Source organism: Leucopleurus acutus (assembly GCF_964270905.1).
Source record: "Leucopleurus acutus genome assembly, chromosome: 7".
Lineage (NCBI taxonomy): Eukaryota > Metazoa > Chordata > Mammalia > Artiodactyla > Delphinidae > Leucopleurus > Leucopleurus acutus.
Window position 1 is genome coordinate 87,816,128 of NC_139150.1, and position 14,340 is coordinate 87,830,467.

The following is a 14,340-nucleotide window of genomic DNA, read 5'->3' on the forward strand; positions in this document are numbered from 1 at the left end:
TGGCTCACCATTTAATCAATAGCATCTTACATAATATAAAATATGTTTATGCAGCGTTGTTCACCTTTCCAAAATAAAACCCTCACTGTGATATACTTTGCATCTCTCTGTAATATAAATTTAGTGGTCCATAAAAAGCTCCATGCATAGGAATTACCTAGAGAGTTCTTTTACTAATATAAGGGTTCAGATCCAGCAACACCCTCATTAGATGATTCAAAAGTCCCAGAAATTTGACTTGGGCATTTACATTTGTGGATTGTGTTTTCTGAGTAAATCAGTATGAAATGCCTCTCTTCACCTGACTTTGGAATCAGCCTACAATGTTATTAAAAAATATTTATCATGTGACAAATACCCAGAAAGGAAGAGTGAAACAGAGACCATTCTTTTTGGGACATTATAATCCAGGTGAGGAAAGGAGCTCATTCAGTAACTATATGCTACCTGACACAGAATCTCATTTTCTTTTGACACATCCATCAAATGGGCTGAGTTTATAAAAGTAAGAGAAAAAGTATAGGCTAAAGTATTCCAAGATTATATTATAGAAGTAGGAATCTGAGCCCAAACTTAAAATGAGTAATAATGCTTTCTTCTCTTTTTCTAGCTGAGGTTAGCTATTTTATTTGCTTTTGTTCCAAGAACCACCTTTTGTCTTTATAACGTTTTATAACTATAATGTTTTATCTTTATTACATTTCTTGCTTGGCTTAGTTTTCTTTTAAAACTTTATTGCTTTAAAAAATAAGTATATGAGGCTAAAATTGTTTCCTCTAAGCACCATTTCATCTATAGTGCAGAGTCTAATAAACATGTTTTTCATTAAAAAATAATTTCTGGATATTGTACAGTTTTAACTTACTCTTTTATAAAATAGGTTTTTAAAGATATATATTCATTATTAATTTTAAGATAGAGGGATTTAAAATTTTCTCATATTGTTTGCAATTTATAGTGTTATTTGACAATAATATCTTTACTTTGTAGAATTTGCCTAAAATACTTCTACATTTTGTCAATGTTCCAAGGTCATTTAAAAGGAGGTTTATTCTTTGTTTTCAGAATAGTTATGTAGTGTGTTTGCATAGCTTTGTTTTCAGAACATAATAGATTCATTTTATAAAATATGCTATTTATAATGTCTAGACCAGAGGTTGGTAAACTTTTTCTGTAAGAGGCCAGAGAGTAAATGTTTTAGGCTTTGCTGGTTATTCACTCTCTATTGCAACAATTCAACTCTGCCTTGTAGTTTGAATATGTAAACAAATGGATATTGCTGTGTTCCAATAAATGTTTCTTTACCAAAACAAGCAGTAGGCAGGATTTGACCTGTGGGCCATAGTTTGCCAAGCACTATTCTAGAGTCCACAGTCTACGGAATGAAATCAGAGAGGCATATTAAGGTTGACTATATCTAATGTGTTCCTATTTCTCCTTATAACTCTTGCAGTTTTTTGTTTTATGAATCCTGATGAAAAACTTATTTTAAACTTTTATGTATCCTTTAAAAATTATCTTCTTTAGCATTATCAAAATGTCCTTTTTCTCACCTGTTTTTGACCTGAATTGAACTTTGAGATAAATAAACACTGAGTTGTTTTTATGTTTATAGTCTTAACAACTCATGACTGTATTTTCAAACTTTCTAAATTATTTTCTAGGTGTATCTCTGATACAGTATGATAGCACTTTCTCTTAATAGGTGTATTAAGATCCATTTACATTGGTAGTTCATATGTCAGATATGTTTGTCTTACTCTATGTGTGTTTGCATAGCTTTTGTGCAGAAAATGTTTAACATAGCAGGCCTGAGACTGCTACCCTTAGAAAGGCCTGTTTACAAGATTAGCCCTTAGCTGGCATCTGGGAACTTAGATTTTGAGATGGTTCCCAAGATTCCCAGAACTGCTAAGAGGGACTCAATGAGCCTAAACTGTTTGTACAAACAATATATTTACACTGAACACCTAGTTTCCATCTGAAAGCCTACAATTTTGATACATGCTAGACAGAGGGTGCTTACATGAGCAGCCCCCAGTGAAAACTCTGGGCACCTCATCTCAAATGAACTTTCCATGTACATATTTCACATGTGTTGTCACACCTGGTTTTCTCTCAACTTTGCCCCATGCACCTTTTCTCTTTGTTGATTTTGATTTGTATGATTTCACTGTATAAATCTTAGTTATGAGTATGCCTATATGCTGAGTCCTCCAAGGTGAGTTAATGAACCTGATGATGATCCTGGGGACCCTTGATATACAGCTTTATAAGAAACTTTTCTAGTAACAGATCTGTTTTCTTTGCTCTGTCAAATGTAAACAATAAGGAAGGTTGCAGTTTGCTCTAGTTTTTATGCTTTCTAATTATACTATGCAGTCATCTATTTACTTTGATTGTATATAGTAATTTATTATTATATAATGATAAAATTTGATTATTTCTCTCTTCTGATCTGTTTACTCCAAATTTTAGTTGTTTTATTAACTTTTCTTTGTTTTTATCTTTTTACTGTTAAATATACAACCATTACTTAATTTTTCAGCTTCAAAGGGTACACTTAGCTCCCATTTTTTAAAGATGAGAATATCAACATACTTACATTACATTCCTTTCTTTAGTTGTCCCCCTTCTACTTTTTAATAGATCTATTATTTCTAATGTTTCAAATGTGAAGGCCTCTAATGGGAGAGTGCTGAAAAACATTTCAAACTGCTCACTTCTAGGTGATCACTTTGGATCTAATTTTCTTGGATGCCTTCTGCCAGTATTCAATAACTCACCTGGGGAACTTCTGTTTACAAATTCTTTCTCTAATAACCATGGATCTTCTCCTTGTTCCAACATGAAAATCAGTTCTGGTTTTGTAAAGCAGTACCCTGTAAAAGGGAAATACTTTAGCACTTGAGTTAGCTGCATAGGTTTTACTGTTTCTGAATGTGAAGAAAGGTATAGCTTCAGAAGTGGTACATTGAGGGTGCTTGCTAGAATTTTTTTGGGGGGGCAGAAATGACAGCAAAAAACATTTTCTTACACTCATAACGGATCCCTCTTCTTAAACCCTTAAGTCACAAGCCTAAATAACATTAAGTTCTAAAATAGTCAATGTCTGTGCTTCAAATGAGATTTCATAAGGACCAATTTCATACCTGACCATAATGGAGTAAAAGGAACTGATTTACCCTTCATATCAGACACCTTAAAAAACCATACAAACTATATGAGATGGGTTTTAGACTTTGGAAAACAGGCAGTACAGACAGGGATACTTGAGAATAGAGAAACAAATGAGGTGAGCCCTGCGCTTATCACAGCTTATTGCTTGGAGAGTTTTCAACCCATAATGCAAAAAGAGATCACCAAAACAGAGCCTAGCTGATTAGTAAGTTAAGGCAACAGAAGTGGATTTTAAGGAAGTCATGAAAACTAGGATTTGTAAAATAAAATACAAGAAAAGAAAGATACAGTGTATTTCTCTATCTGATATGCAGAAGGATCTCCTGAGTACTTGGAAGTGTAAGGAAAACACTTGAGTTTGGGGGGAAGACCAGTGAAAAAAGAGTAGCCTGAAGTATTACCAAAGCACACAGAGAGGTAGGAACTTCTGTTTCTGTTAGCCAGCGTAGAAAAACTTCCTAATCCATGGCCAATTGGGTAGAATAACCAGAAGGGTATTTATTGATTTGGTAGAGGAGCCAAATTAGTCCAAGAGTAAAGTGAGCTCTGAATCCAATATAACAAAGCTTAAAGCAAACCTTGAAAGGATCAAATTAATTCCAAGTAATTTAACTACATTCCAGAAAAGGCCCCAAAAGATTTAAAATAATACAACAAAACTAGCACCTAACAATATAAAATCCACAACATTTAGCCTTCAATAAAAAATTACTAGGTATGAATAAAAGGGATATATGACTGTACTCAAGGAGAAAAATCAATCAGTAAGCCACAGAGTAAGAAATGACACATATAAAATTAATAATCAAGGCCATTAAAACAGTAAATATACTCCATGATGAGAATAGAAAGGGAATTTATTAAAAAAAGAAGTTCCTAACTGAAATTCTAAATATGAAAAATATCTGAAATGAGAAAACAAACCAAACAACAAACAAAAAAACACTGGATAGGATTAATAATAGTATATATACCACATAAGGAAGGCTAAATGACCTAAGGTAGATAGATAACTTTAAAGTATAGAAATAAAAACTATGAAAGAAGAAACCCACAGTGAATAAAGACTGGAAAATAATAAACAGTTATTTCTGTGACCTGTGGGATAAAGTTATGTAACATGTGTAATTAGCATTTCAGAAGGAAAAATGGAGGATGGAAAAAATAAGGGGCAAAGGTTCAATTTCTGAAGAAGTGTATAAACCGATGGATCCAAGAAGCTAACTGAATGCCAAGGAGAATAAACATGAAGAAAACCACACCAAGATACATTAAAATTAAATTGCTAAAACCAGTGATAAAGAGAAAATGTTCAATAGATAGTGAAAGACATAATATGTACAGAGAAAAAAAAAGAATGAATGTCTACTTCTTGTCAGAAATTATACAAGCCAGGAGACTATGAAGTGACAATTTTAAAGTACTGAAAGCAAAAAAGTCAACCTAGAATTTTATGCTTCGCAAATATGTCATTTTCAAACAAACAAAAATTGAAAGAATTATCACCAACTGACATGTGTTACAGGAAAGTTAATTCTCTAAAAGAAATTCTTCAGACAGAAGAAAAATGCTATCGGGTGGAAATTTGGATTAATACATAGAAAAAAGAGCACCATTATCTGGAAACAAGAGGATAAAAATAAACTTTTCTCATTTTCAGAACTCTCTTAAAAAATAATAAATTGTGTTTTAAAACAATACTGTAGGAAATGGGAACTAGCGAGAGTTGAGAATGTTAGGGATTTTAAAACTTATGTAGATCAGGCATGCAGAGCTGCTGAGGAATCTGTCAATATTTACTATGAGACAATGGACAAAAGAAGATGGGCACTAACCAGGCTCTATCTGGACAAGGCCACTTTAATATGTAATGGAAATGTTACAGGACTGGAAGCCCTAATTTTTTTGAGATACTGCCTTCTAGTGAGTTCCAGGTCAATATGTTAGATTGCCAGCCAGTTCATGAGCAAGCTACTCAGGCCCAGACTACAGTTCTTGTTATGACCAGTGGAACTGTGAAGTTTGATGGAAACAAATACTACTTCAACCAGAACTTCCTGCTGACTGCTTAGTCTTCTTACAATACCATGTGGAAGACTGCAAGTGACTGCTTCCATTTTCAAGATTGGGCTAGTAGTCAAAGGGGGCAAAAGTCCATTCACTTTTGGTCCATTAGTTCCAGCAACAGAAATTTATGTGAATTAATTAATTAATTTCATTGTAGAAGCACTAAAAACTAGTATGTGCTGAAACTAAATTTAATATTTATTTATTCCTAGCAGCACCTTTTCTAGCAGCTGCCAGTTTGAATTGTTGCCCTTAAGAGTTTTAATGCTAGTTTTCTACATGCCTTTTATAAGTTTCACTAATGACATTCTTACAGTAATACTAAAGCTATGATCTCTCTACTAACATACTCACTGTGAGCCCAGCATATCGCAAAAATGAAATCCTTTTATTGTACTGTCTATGGGATATCAGCACAATGTAACCTCTCTGGGAGGATGTGGAGGTTGTTTTTTTTTTTTTATTTAGTTAATTTTGTAGTACAACATGTACCTATTTTTGGTAAACAGTGGTAATGCAGTTTTAATATAAGGCTTTTTCAATCAGTTCAATGAACACATTACTAATTTAGGTTTACATAACTACTCTGACATACTAGAATCGCACGTAGAGATGTTCAATAGTCTTTTTATGTTAAGAAATGCAGGTTCTTTAAATGTCGGCTTGTTTTCCTATGAAGTGAACTGATCTACTAGAGAGGTGTAAAATGTTCTGGATTGAAACCTGAGTGCTGAATACACTCAGTGGCTTAAAAGCAAACTTCTTAAAAACATTTTTCTTGGCAGCTCCAGGTCTGTAACTTTAGGTAGTGAATGGTAGGTAGTAGGACTAATAGCTCTAATGGGAGAATGTGGAGTGAGAACTGTAGAGATCAGAGGTTGGCCAAAAGTAAGGCAGGGTATCAAATGGTATACTTTTGGTACTTGTTTTCTACCTCCTAAAAATGTAGCCTAATTTTAGGATTTAAGCCATTAAGGTAATAAGTATCCTTACCAAATGGTCATGAATGTCACTTTTGTTCTAAGAATTATTTTTAAAAGTTTTTCCAATTCACCTCATGCTTATCACCAATAAATGTCTCAATTTATTCAAGAACTTATGGGGGTAAAATGTCAGCAATAAGCTTGATCCTGCAGCAGGGTCTGACAGGAAAGTTGGAAACAAAGCCATCGCTCTCTCTTTGGGGCCCTTCTAAGTCTTCCACATGAACTTCAGGCCAAAAGTCTCATATGTACTACCCACCCCCAAAGTGAGTGATTTGTTCCCTGTGTTTACACTGTCAACTGCACAATCTTTTTACTAAAGTTAAAATCATCTAATCTCATCATTTCTTCTTCCATATGGCATTGAGCAAATAAATCTGTTATAAAACATGTTTCTGTTATGTGGCTAACACTTCGTCTTTTTAGAGAAAATAAAGAACACCAGATCTTCATAAGCCCACATACTTCAAAAGAACCAACTGATTGATTTTACATCTCAACATCTAAAGAAAAATAAATCTAGCTTTGTTTTTGGTTAAACTTTAAGTGTCTTTCCATTTTTGAATTTACTGTTTTCATGTTTTTACACTAGATGTGCCAGCTTTGTTTCTACAATGCAGCTCAAAGTTAATGTTTCTTGCCACTTAATTTGAAAATCAGTGATTCATTTACTCTTGTCCCAAACTACACATTACATTTCTGATATATTAACAAAATAGAATTAAGTAGGAGAAGGGGATGGAACTGATTTTAGACCACACCTTCTTGTAGTACTGACTAAAACTTACACGTTATATTCTACACAAAGTGAGTTTATTCTAATTTTAGATTGGCTTTTTAAAACCACAGCTTTAGCAGCAACAATCAGATTGCCCAAACACTGCCCTTTCCCTTAAGGAGAACAGTCTCAGGTAAAAGCTGGATATAACTAGCAATAACGGAATTGAGTGGTTGTATACTGTTCATGAATTGAATGTTTTACGACTTGTATATGAATTGCTTTTTCCAAATTTGGAAAAATTTCAGCCATGTTTTTGAAAATTTTTTTAGCCTTTCCTTTTCTGACTCCAAAGACACAAATGTTAAGAGATTTTGTTGTAGACCCATAGTTCCCTGATATTCTGTTCATCTGTATTCTATTTTGTTTTTCCTCTGTAATGATTGAGCCATTTCTATTGTCCCCTTATAAAGTTCAGTGATGTTTTTCCCCCTTTCCTCTCCATTCTGCTGTGCACATGCACTTAGGTGTTTTTTTTTTAAATAAATGTTTTATTTTAGAATAGCTTTAAATTCACAGAAAAGTTGCAAAGAGAGAAAGGAGAATTCCTGTATAACCTGCACCCAATTTACCCTACTGTTAACATCTTACATTACTAGCAGATTTGTCATACCTATTAATATAATATTGATACATTATTAAATAGAATCTATACTTTATTCAGATTTCCTTGTTTTTTTTTTAACTTAATCATTTTTTTTCCTGTTCCACAATTCCATCCAGGATACCACATTACATTTAGTTATCATGCCTCTTTAGCCTCCTCTAGACTGTAAGTGATAATCTTTTTCGGTAATCTTGACAGTTTAGGAGACACTGTAAAAAGGTCCTTCAGTTTGGGTTTGTCTGATCTTTTTCTCACAGTTAAAAATGGGGTTGTATTTTTGGGAGAAAGACCACAGTGGTAAAATGACTGTCATTCTTACCCCACCTTATCAAGGGTACATGCTATCAATATGACTTATCATTGATGAGGTTGAGGTAATGTGTGCCAGGATTCTCCAATGTAAAGTTACTCCCCACCCCCACCCCTACCCCCATGCATACTGTACTCTTTATTTTTTTTAATTTTTAAGTTTTTAATTTTTGGCCGTGCGGCATGCAGGATCTTAGTTCCCCGACCAGGGACTGAACTCATGCCCCCTGCAGTGGAAGTGCGGAGTCTTAACCACTGGATCACCAGGTAAGTCCCCATATTGTACTCTTTAGAAGGAAGTCACTAGGCACAGCCCACTAAATGGGTGGGGAATTCTGCTCCACCTCCTTGAAGGTGGAGCAATTACATAAATTATTAGTAATTCTGTGACAGAGATGTTTCTGTTCTCTCCCATTTATTTATTTACTTGATCACATATCAGTATGGACTCGTAAGTAATTTATACTTTGTGTTATAAACCAACACTATATTATTTTACTGCTCAAATTGTTGCAGCTTTGGCTATTGGGAGCTCTTTCAGTTTGGCTCCTATGTTCTTTGACATACCCCCATCATTCTGTTTTTAAGTATTTCTTTAAGTTCCTACATACTCATCTTCTATGTTCCATGCCCCCAGAACCAGCCACTTCTCCATAGTTGCTTCCTTTTATTGAAGAATTGTACTAGAAATTACTTATAGATCTATTTCATTTTCTATTTCTTTATAATTTTGTTTTGGAAAACAATGGGTTTCTAGGAATCTGACCATTTCATCTATGTTGTCCAATCTGCTGGCATATAATTACTCATAGTATTTCCATAATTATTTTATTTCTGTGGAATTGGTAATACTGCCTCACTTTCATTTCTGATTTTAGTTAATTTGAGCCTTCTTTTTTTCTTATTCAATCTAGCTAAGGTTTGTGCATTTCATTACCTTGTCAAAGAACCAACTTTTGGTTTCATTGATTTTCTCTACTGTTTTTCTATTATTTATTTTATTTATCTCTTTTCTAATCTATAATATCTTCTTCCTTCTGCTGGCTTTAGGTTTAGTTTGCTCTTCTGTCTCTCAGTTCCTTAAGCTGTAAAGTTAGGTTATAGATTTGGGATCTTTTTTTCTTGTTCCGTATATGTGTTTACAGCTACAAATTCCCACCTTAAGTGTTACTTTCACCATATCCCATAAGTTTTGGTATACTGTGTTAACATTTTTACTCTCTCAAGGTATTTTCTAATTTCCCATATGATTTCTTCTTTGACTCATTGGTTTTTAAGAGCATCTTATTTTCTATATATTTATGACATTTCATTTTCTGTCTGTTAATGATTTCTTGGTTTCATTAATTTTGATTGGAACAGATACTACATATGATTTCAGTCTTTTAAAATGTGTTAAAACTTGTTTTGTGATCTATTCTAGAGAATGATTCATGTGCACATAAGAAAAACATGTGTAGTCTACTGAACTTGGGTGGAGTCTTCTATGTATCTGTTAGGTTCAGTTGGTTTATGATGATGTTCAAGTCCTTTACTTAATTTTCATCTGGTTGTTTATTCCATTATTGAAAGTGGAATATTGAAGTGTTTACTACTGTAGAATTGTATGCTTTTCTCCTCGATTCTCTCAATGTTTGCTTCATATATTTTGAGACTCTGATGTTTGGTACATATATGCTCATACATTCTTTTTGGTGGATTGACCCTTTTATCAATATATAATGTCCTTTTCTGTCTCTTGTAACCATTTCTGACTTAAAGTCTACTTTGTCTGATAATAGTATAGCCTCCCTTACTGTCTTTTGGTTACTACTTGCATAGAATAACTTTTCCCATCTTTCATTTTCAATCCAAATGTGTTTTTAGATTTAAATTAAGTCTCTTATAAGACAGAATAGAGTTGGATCAATTTTTTTAAAATTCATTCTGGCAATCTCTATCTTTTGATAGAATTAATCCATTTACACTTAAAGTACTTACTGACAAGTAATGACTTACTTCATCTACTTGGCTACTGGTTTCTGTTATGTATTATAGTTTTTTTGGCCTCATTTCCTCCATTACTGGCACCATTTGTGTTTAGTTGATTTTTTTGTCCTGATATATTTTGATTTCCATCTCATTTCTGTTTATGTATATTCTGTAGATTTTTTTTATCATGGTGTTTATATACATAGCTATAACAATTTAATTTAAATTGATGTCAATTTAATTTCAGTCATAAAAAAACTCTAGAGCTCTATCCTCTACCTTTATGTTACTGATCTCACAAATTAAACCTGTATACATTGTGAGCCCAATAACATAGATTTATAATTATTTTTATGTATGTTAAATTTTGAAGTAAAAAAAAGTGTTGCTATATACCAAAGTTAAAATAATACTGGCTTATATATTAGTCCATGCCTTTGCCTTTACTGGAGATGCTAGATGCTAGTCACCATCTAGTATCCTTTCATTTCAACCTGAAGAACTCCCTTTAACATTTCTTATAGGGCAGCTCCGGTGGTAATGAACTATCTCTGACTTTGTTTATCTTAGAATTTCTTAATTTTCCCCTCAATTTTAAAGGACCATCTAATGGATATAGAATTCTCATTTGACATTTCATTTCTTTCAGCACTTTACATATATTATCCCACTGCCTTCTGGTCTCCAAAGTTTCTGGGGAGAAATAGGGTGATAATTGTATTCAGGGTCCCTTGTAAGTGATGAGTCACTTCTCCCATTGCTTTCAAGATTTTCTGTATGTACTGTGACAGAGTATGTGCCTCAGTTTTGGTCTTTTGGGGCTTACACTTGCAGTTCATTGAGCTTGCTGGATTTGTAGATTCATGTATTTCATCAAGTTTGGAGTTTTTAGCCATAAGTTTTTCAAATAACTTTCTGTTCCTTTTTCTCTCTTCTCTTTTGGGACTCATATTATGTATTCATTGTCCCTCTTGAAGGTATCCCACAAGTCTTTTGGTCTGTTCACTTTTCCTCATTCTTTTTCCTTAGTGATTCTCAGATTAGGTAATTTTGACTATCCTATCTTCTAGTTCTTTTTTCTGTCTTTTTGTCTCTTGTTGAAGTCCTATAGTGAATTTTTCATTTCAGATATTATACTTCTCAACTGCAGAATTTCTGTTTGGTTCCTTTTAATTTTTCCATCTTTTTGTTGTTATTTTAGTTTTATATTGTTTTCCTGATGTCCTTTAGTTCTTTTCCATGTTTTCTCTTAGCTCTTTGGTCATATATATATATTTTTTTGCGGTACGCGGGCCTCTCACTGTTGTGGCCTCTCCTGTCGTGGAGCACAGGCTCTGGACGTGCAGGTCCAGCAGCCACGGCCCACAGGCCCAGCTGCTCCACGGCACGTGGGATCCTCCCAGACCGGGGCACGAACCTGCGCCCCCTGCATTGCCAGGCGGACTCTCAACCACTGCGCCACCAGGGAAGCCCTCTTTGGTCATATTTAAGACAGTTATCTTAAACTGTTTGTCCAGCAAGTTTAATGTCTGGGTCCCTCAAGGGTGGTTTTGCCTGTCAAAGAATTTTGTTCCTTTCAGTGAGCCATGTTTTCCTGTTTCTTTGTATACCTTGTGATATTCTGTTGAAAATTGGGCATTAGACTATTATAATGTGGCAACTCTGGAAATCAGATTCTCCTCTTCCCCAGGGTTTGCTGATTTTATTTTTTTAACTGTTGGACACTGTAGTAGTTCATCTGTCTTGAGACTTTTCCAAACTATTTTTTTGTAAAGTCAATTGCTTGTAGTGTGTGATCACTGAACTCTCCATTCCTTTAGTTCATGCTAAGTTCATGAGAAATATTAGTCTATAGTTTTCTTTTAGTTTTCTCATTGCATATTAGAATTCTAGGCTCATGAAATGGTGGGGAATTCTTCCCTGCTCTTTACCTTCCTTGAAGAGTTTGTATAGAATTGGTGTTATTTCTTAAAAGTTTGGTAGAATGCATTGGTGAAATCATCTAGGTCTGGTGTTTTCTTTTTTAGATGGTTTTAAACTCTAAATTAAATTTCTTTTATAGATATAGAACTACTCAGGTTATTTTGTCACAAGTACATTTGGAAGTTTGTGTTTCAAGGAATTGGTCTATTTTGTCCAAATAATCAACTTTATGGGCACAGAACTGTTTGTAGTATTATACTTTTAGTGACTAAGGGATCAGCAGTGCTGACTGCTCTTTCATAACTGGTATTGGTAACTTGTGTCTTTTCTCTGTTAGCCTAGGTAGAGATTAATCAATTTATTGATCTTTTCAAAGAACTCATCTTGTTTTAATTTTCTCCATTCTTTTCCTATTTTCAATTTCACTGATTTATGCTCTAATTGTTATTGTTTCCTTTTTCTGCTTGCTTTAAGTTTAATTTCCTTTTTCTAGTTTCCTAAGGTGGATACTTTGGTTACTGATTTTAGATCTTCTTTCCTATTATGTGCACTTAGTGCTATAAACTAACTTCTGAGTATTGCTTTAGTTGCAACTCATTTCATTTTAAATGAAAAATTATTTTTCATTTAAAAAAATTCTCAAAATTTCCCTTGTGATTACTTATTTGATCCATGCATCATTTAGAAACGTGTTGGCTAATTTCCAAATATTTTGAAGTACTCCAGCTATCTTTCTGTATGTGATTTCTTATCTACTTCTGGTGTAGTCTGAGAACATATTTTTAATTTCTATACTTTTAAATTTGTTAAAGTGTGCTTTTTGGTCTAGAATCATTCTATTTTGGTTACCATTTCATGTATACTTGTGAATTAAGTGTATTCTCTTGTAGTTGGAATAGTCTATGTGTGTGTCTGTATATTCACACAAATATGTGTGTGTGTGTGTGTGTGTGTGTGTATCAGTAGATCCAAACTGGTTGATAGTGCTGTTCAGGTCATCTATATCCTTACTAATTTTATGCCTTCTTGATCTATCAATACTGACAGAGCAGAGTTTAAGGCTCCAACTCTAATAGTGGATTTGCCTATTTCTCTTTCCAGTTCTATCAGTTTTTTCCCCCTGTATTTTGAATTTGTTGTCAGGTACATAAATGTTTAGGACTGTTATGTCTTCTTTAGAGAATTGACCTCAGTATGCAATGTTTCTCTATCTTTGGTAATCTTCCATGTTTTGAAGTATACTTTGTCTGAAATTAGTATACTTACTTCAATTTTCTTTTGTTTGGTGTTAGCATGGCATATTTTTCTATTTCTCTTTACTTTTAAGCTATCTGAGTCTTTGTGTTTAGATTACCCTCTTGTAGCCATTCATTTTATATGAATCCATTTTATTTCTTCTCTTAGTGTATCATTTACATTTCTTTTAAAATCTTTTTAGTGGTTGCCTAGTGTTTACAGTATACATTTTAAAGTAATCTACATCTACCTTACAATAACACTATAACAATGCCACTTCACATGTAGTGCATGCACCTTATAACAGTGTATTCCCTATGGTCTTTGCCATCCCTTGTGCTACTGCTGTCATTAACTTATCCATATGCTATAATCACCTAATACCTTGTTACTGTTGTTTTCAATTGCCTTCTGAACATTCTAAGCATTGTTATGTGACTGGATCTTCTTTATCTTCTGTTATAGCAGGCTTCCTCTGACACTGTGGCAGCTGGAGAGGGAAATACTGTTTCTCACTGCCATGTGAGGTTTGAAGTCTAGGTTCTCCACTTGGCCTCTCTGGACACCATGGGGTAGGGACTGGACCCACTTTTTGCTGCTAGTCAGTGCTGAAAGTCTTGGTTCCCCATCAGGCCTTCTCTGCCATCACCCTATTAGAAAGGTGGAGTGGTACCTTGTTACAGCAGAATGAGGGATGTCAGTCTTTACTAATGGAGGTGGGCTTCACTTTTTTCCATGGTGTTTTAGCTGAGGTAGGGCAGTTTTCTAAAATTTTCTGTCTTTCTATGCTGCTCCTTTCCTTTTCCCTGTCTAGAGGAAACAGCCTTTACTTGGGCTTTTTTTTGCCTGTGCCCATTGGCGTTTCTGGGTTGCTTGTTTTATACAGCACCCAAGCTCAAATATGTTAGACAAAAATAAAACTGAGGAAACTGTTTTTTCTTGGGTTCTGAGATCACTAGCCAGTCTGTTTCCTTCTCTCCACTGTCCAAAGTCTTATGTTTGTTTTATATATAATGTCTAGGGTTTTAGCTGTATTTAAGGGGAGGAACAGGGTATGTCTAATCAATCATATCTGAAACTATCAGTCTCCAGAATTTTCATACTTAAAAAACTGCTTTTAAATTTTTGTGTAACTTTTAAATATGTAAAACATTTATGTAGTTCAAAAATCCACACTGTATAAAAAGATATATTCAAAGGCTCATATCCATTCCTGTCCCCTCCATTCATTCCCTTCCTTCCCATTTTTATTACTTTCTGATTTTCTTCCAGTATTTCATTTTTGC

General features: G+C 34.0%; 1 protein-coding gene and 1 pseudogene across 2 annotated transcripts in view; one reads left to right on the forward strand and one right to left on the reverse strand.

Moving 5' to 3' along the window:
* Nucleotides 1-14,340, reverse strand: part of ZNF782 (zinc finger protein 782) — a 54,589-nt gene that overhangs the window by 6,143 nt on the left and 34,106 nt on the right. The window contains exon 4 of the mRNA XM_082842594.1: nucleotides 2,787-2,882. Coding sequence (XP_082698720.1) covers nucleotides 2,787-2,882 — 96 coding nt within the window. The remainder of the gene's footprint in view (nucleotides 1-2,786; nucleotides 2,883-14,340) is intronic.
* Nucleotides 4,927-5,393, forward strand: LOC309964588 (NTF2-related export protein 2-like; annotated as a pseudogene). Its single transcript has one exon. The product of its transcript is annotated as an NTF2-related export protein 2-like (transcript).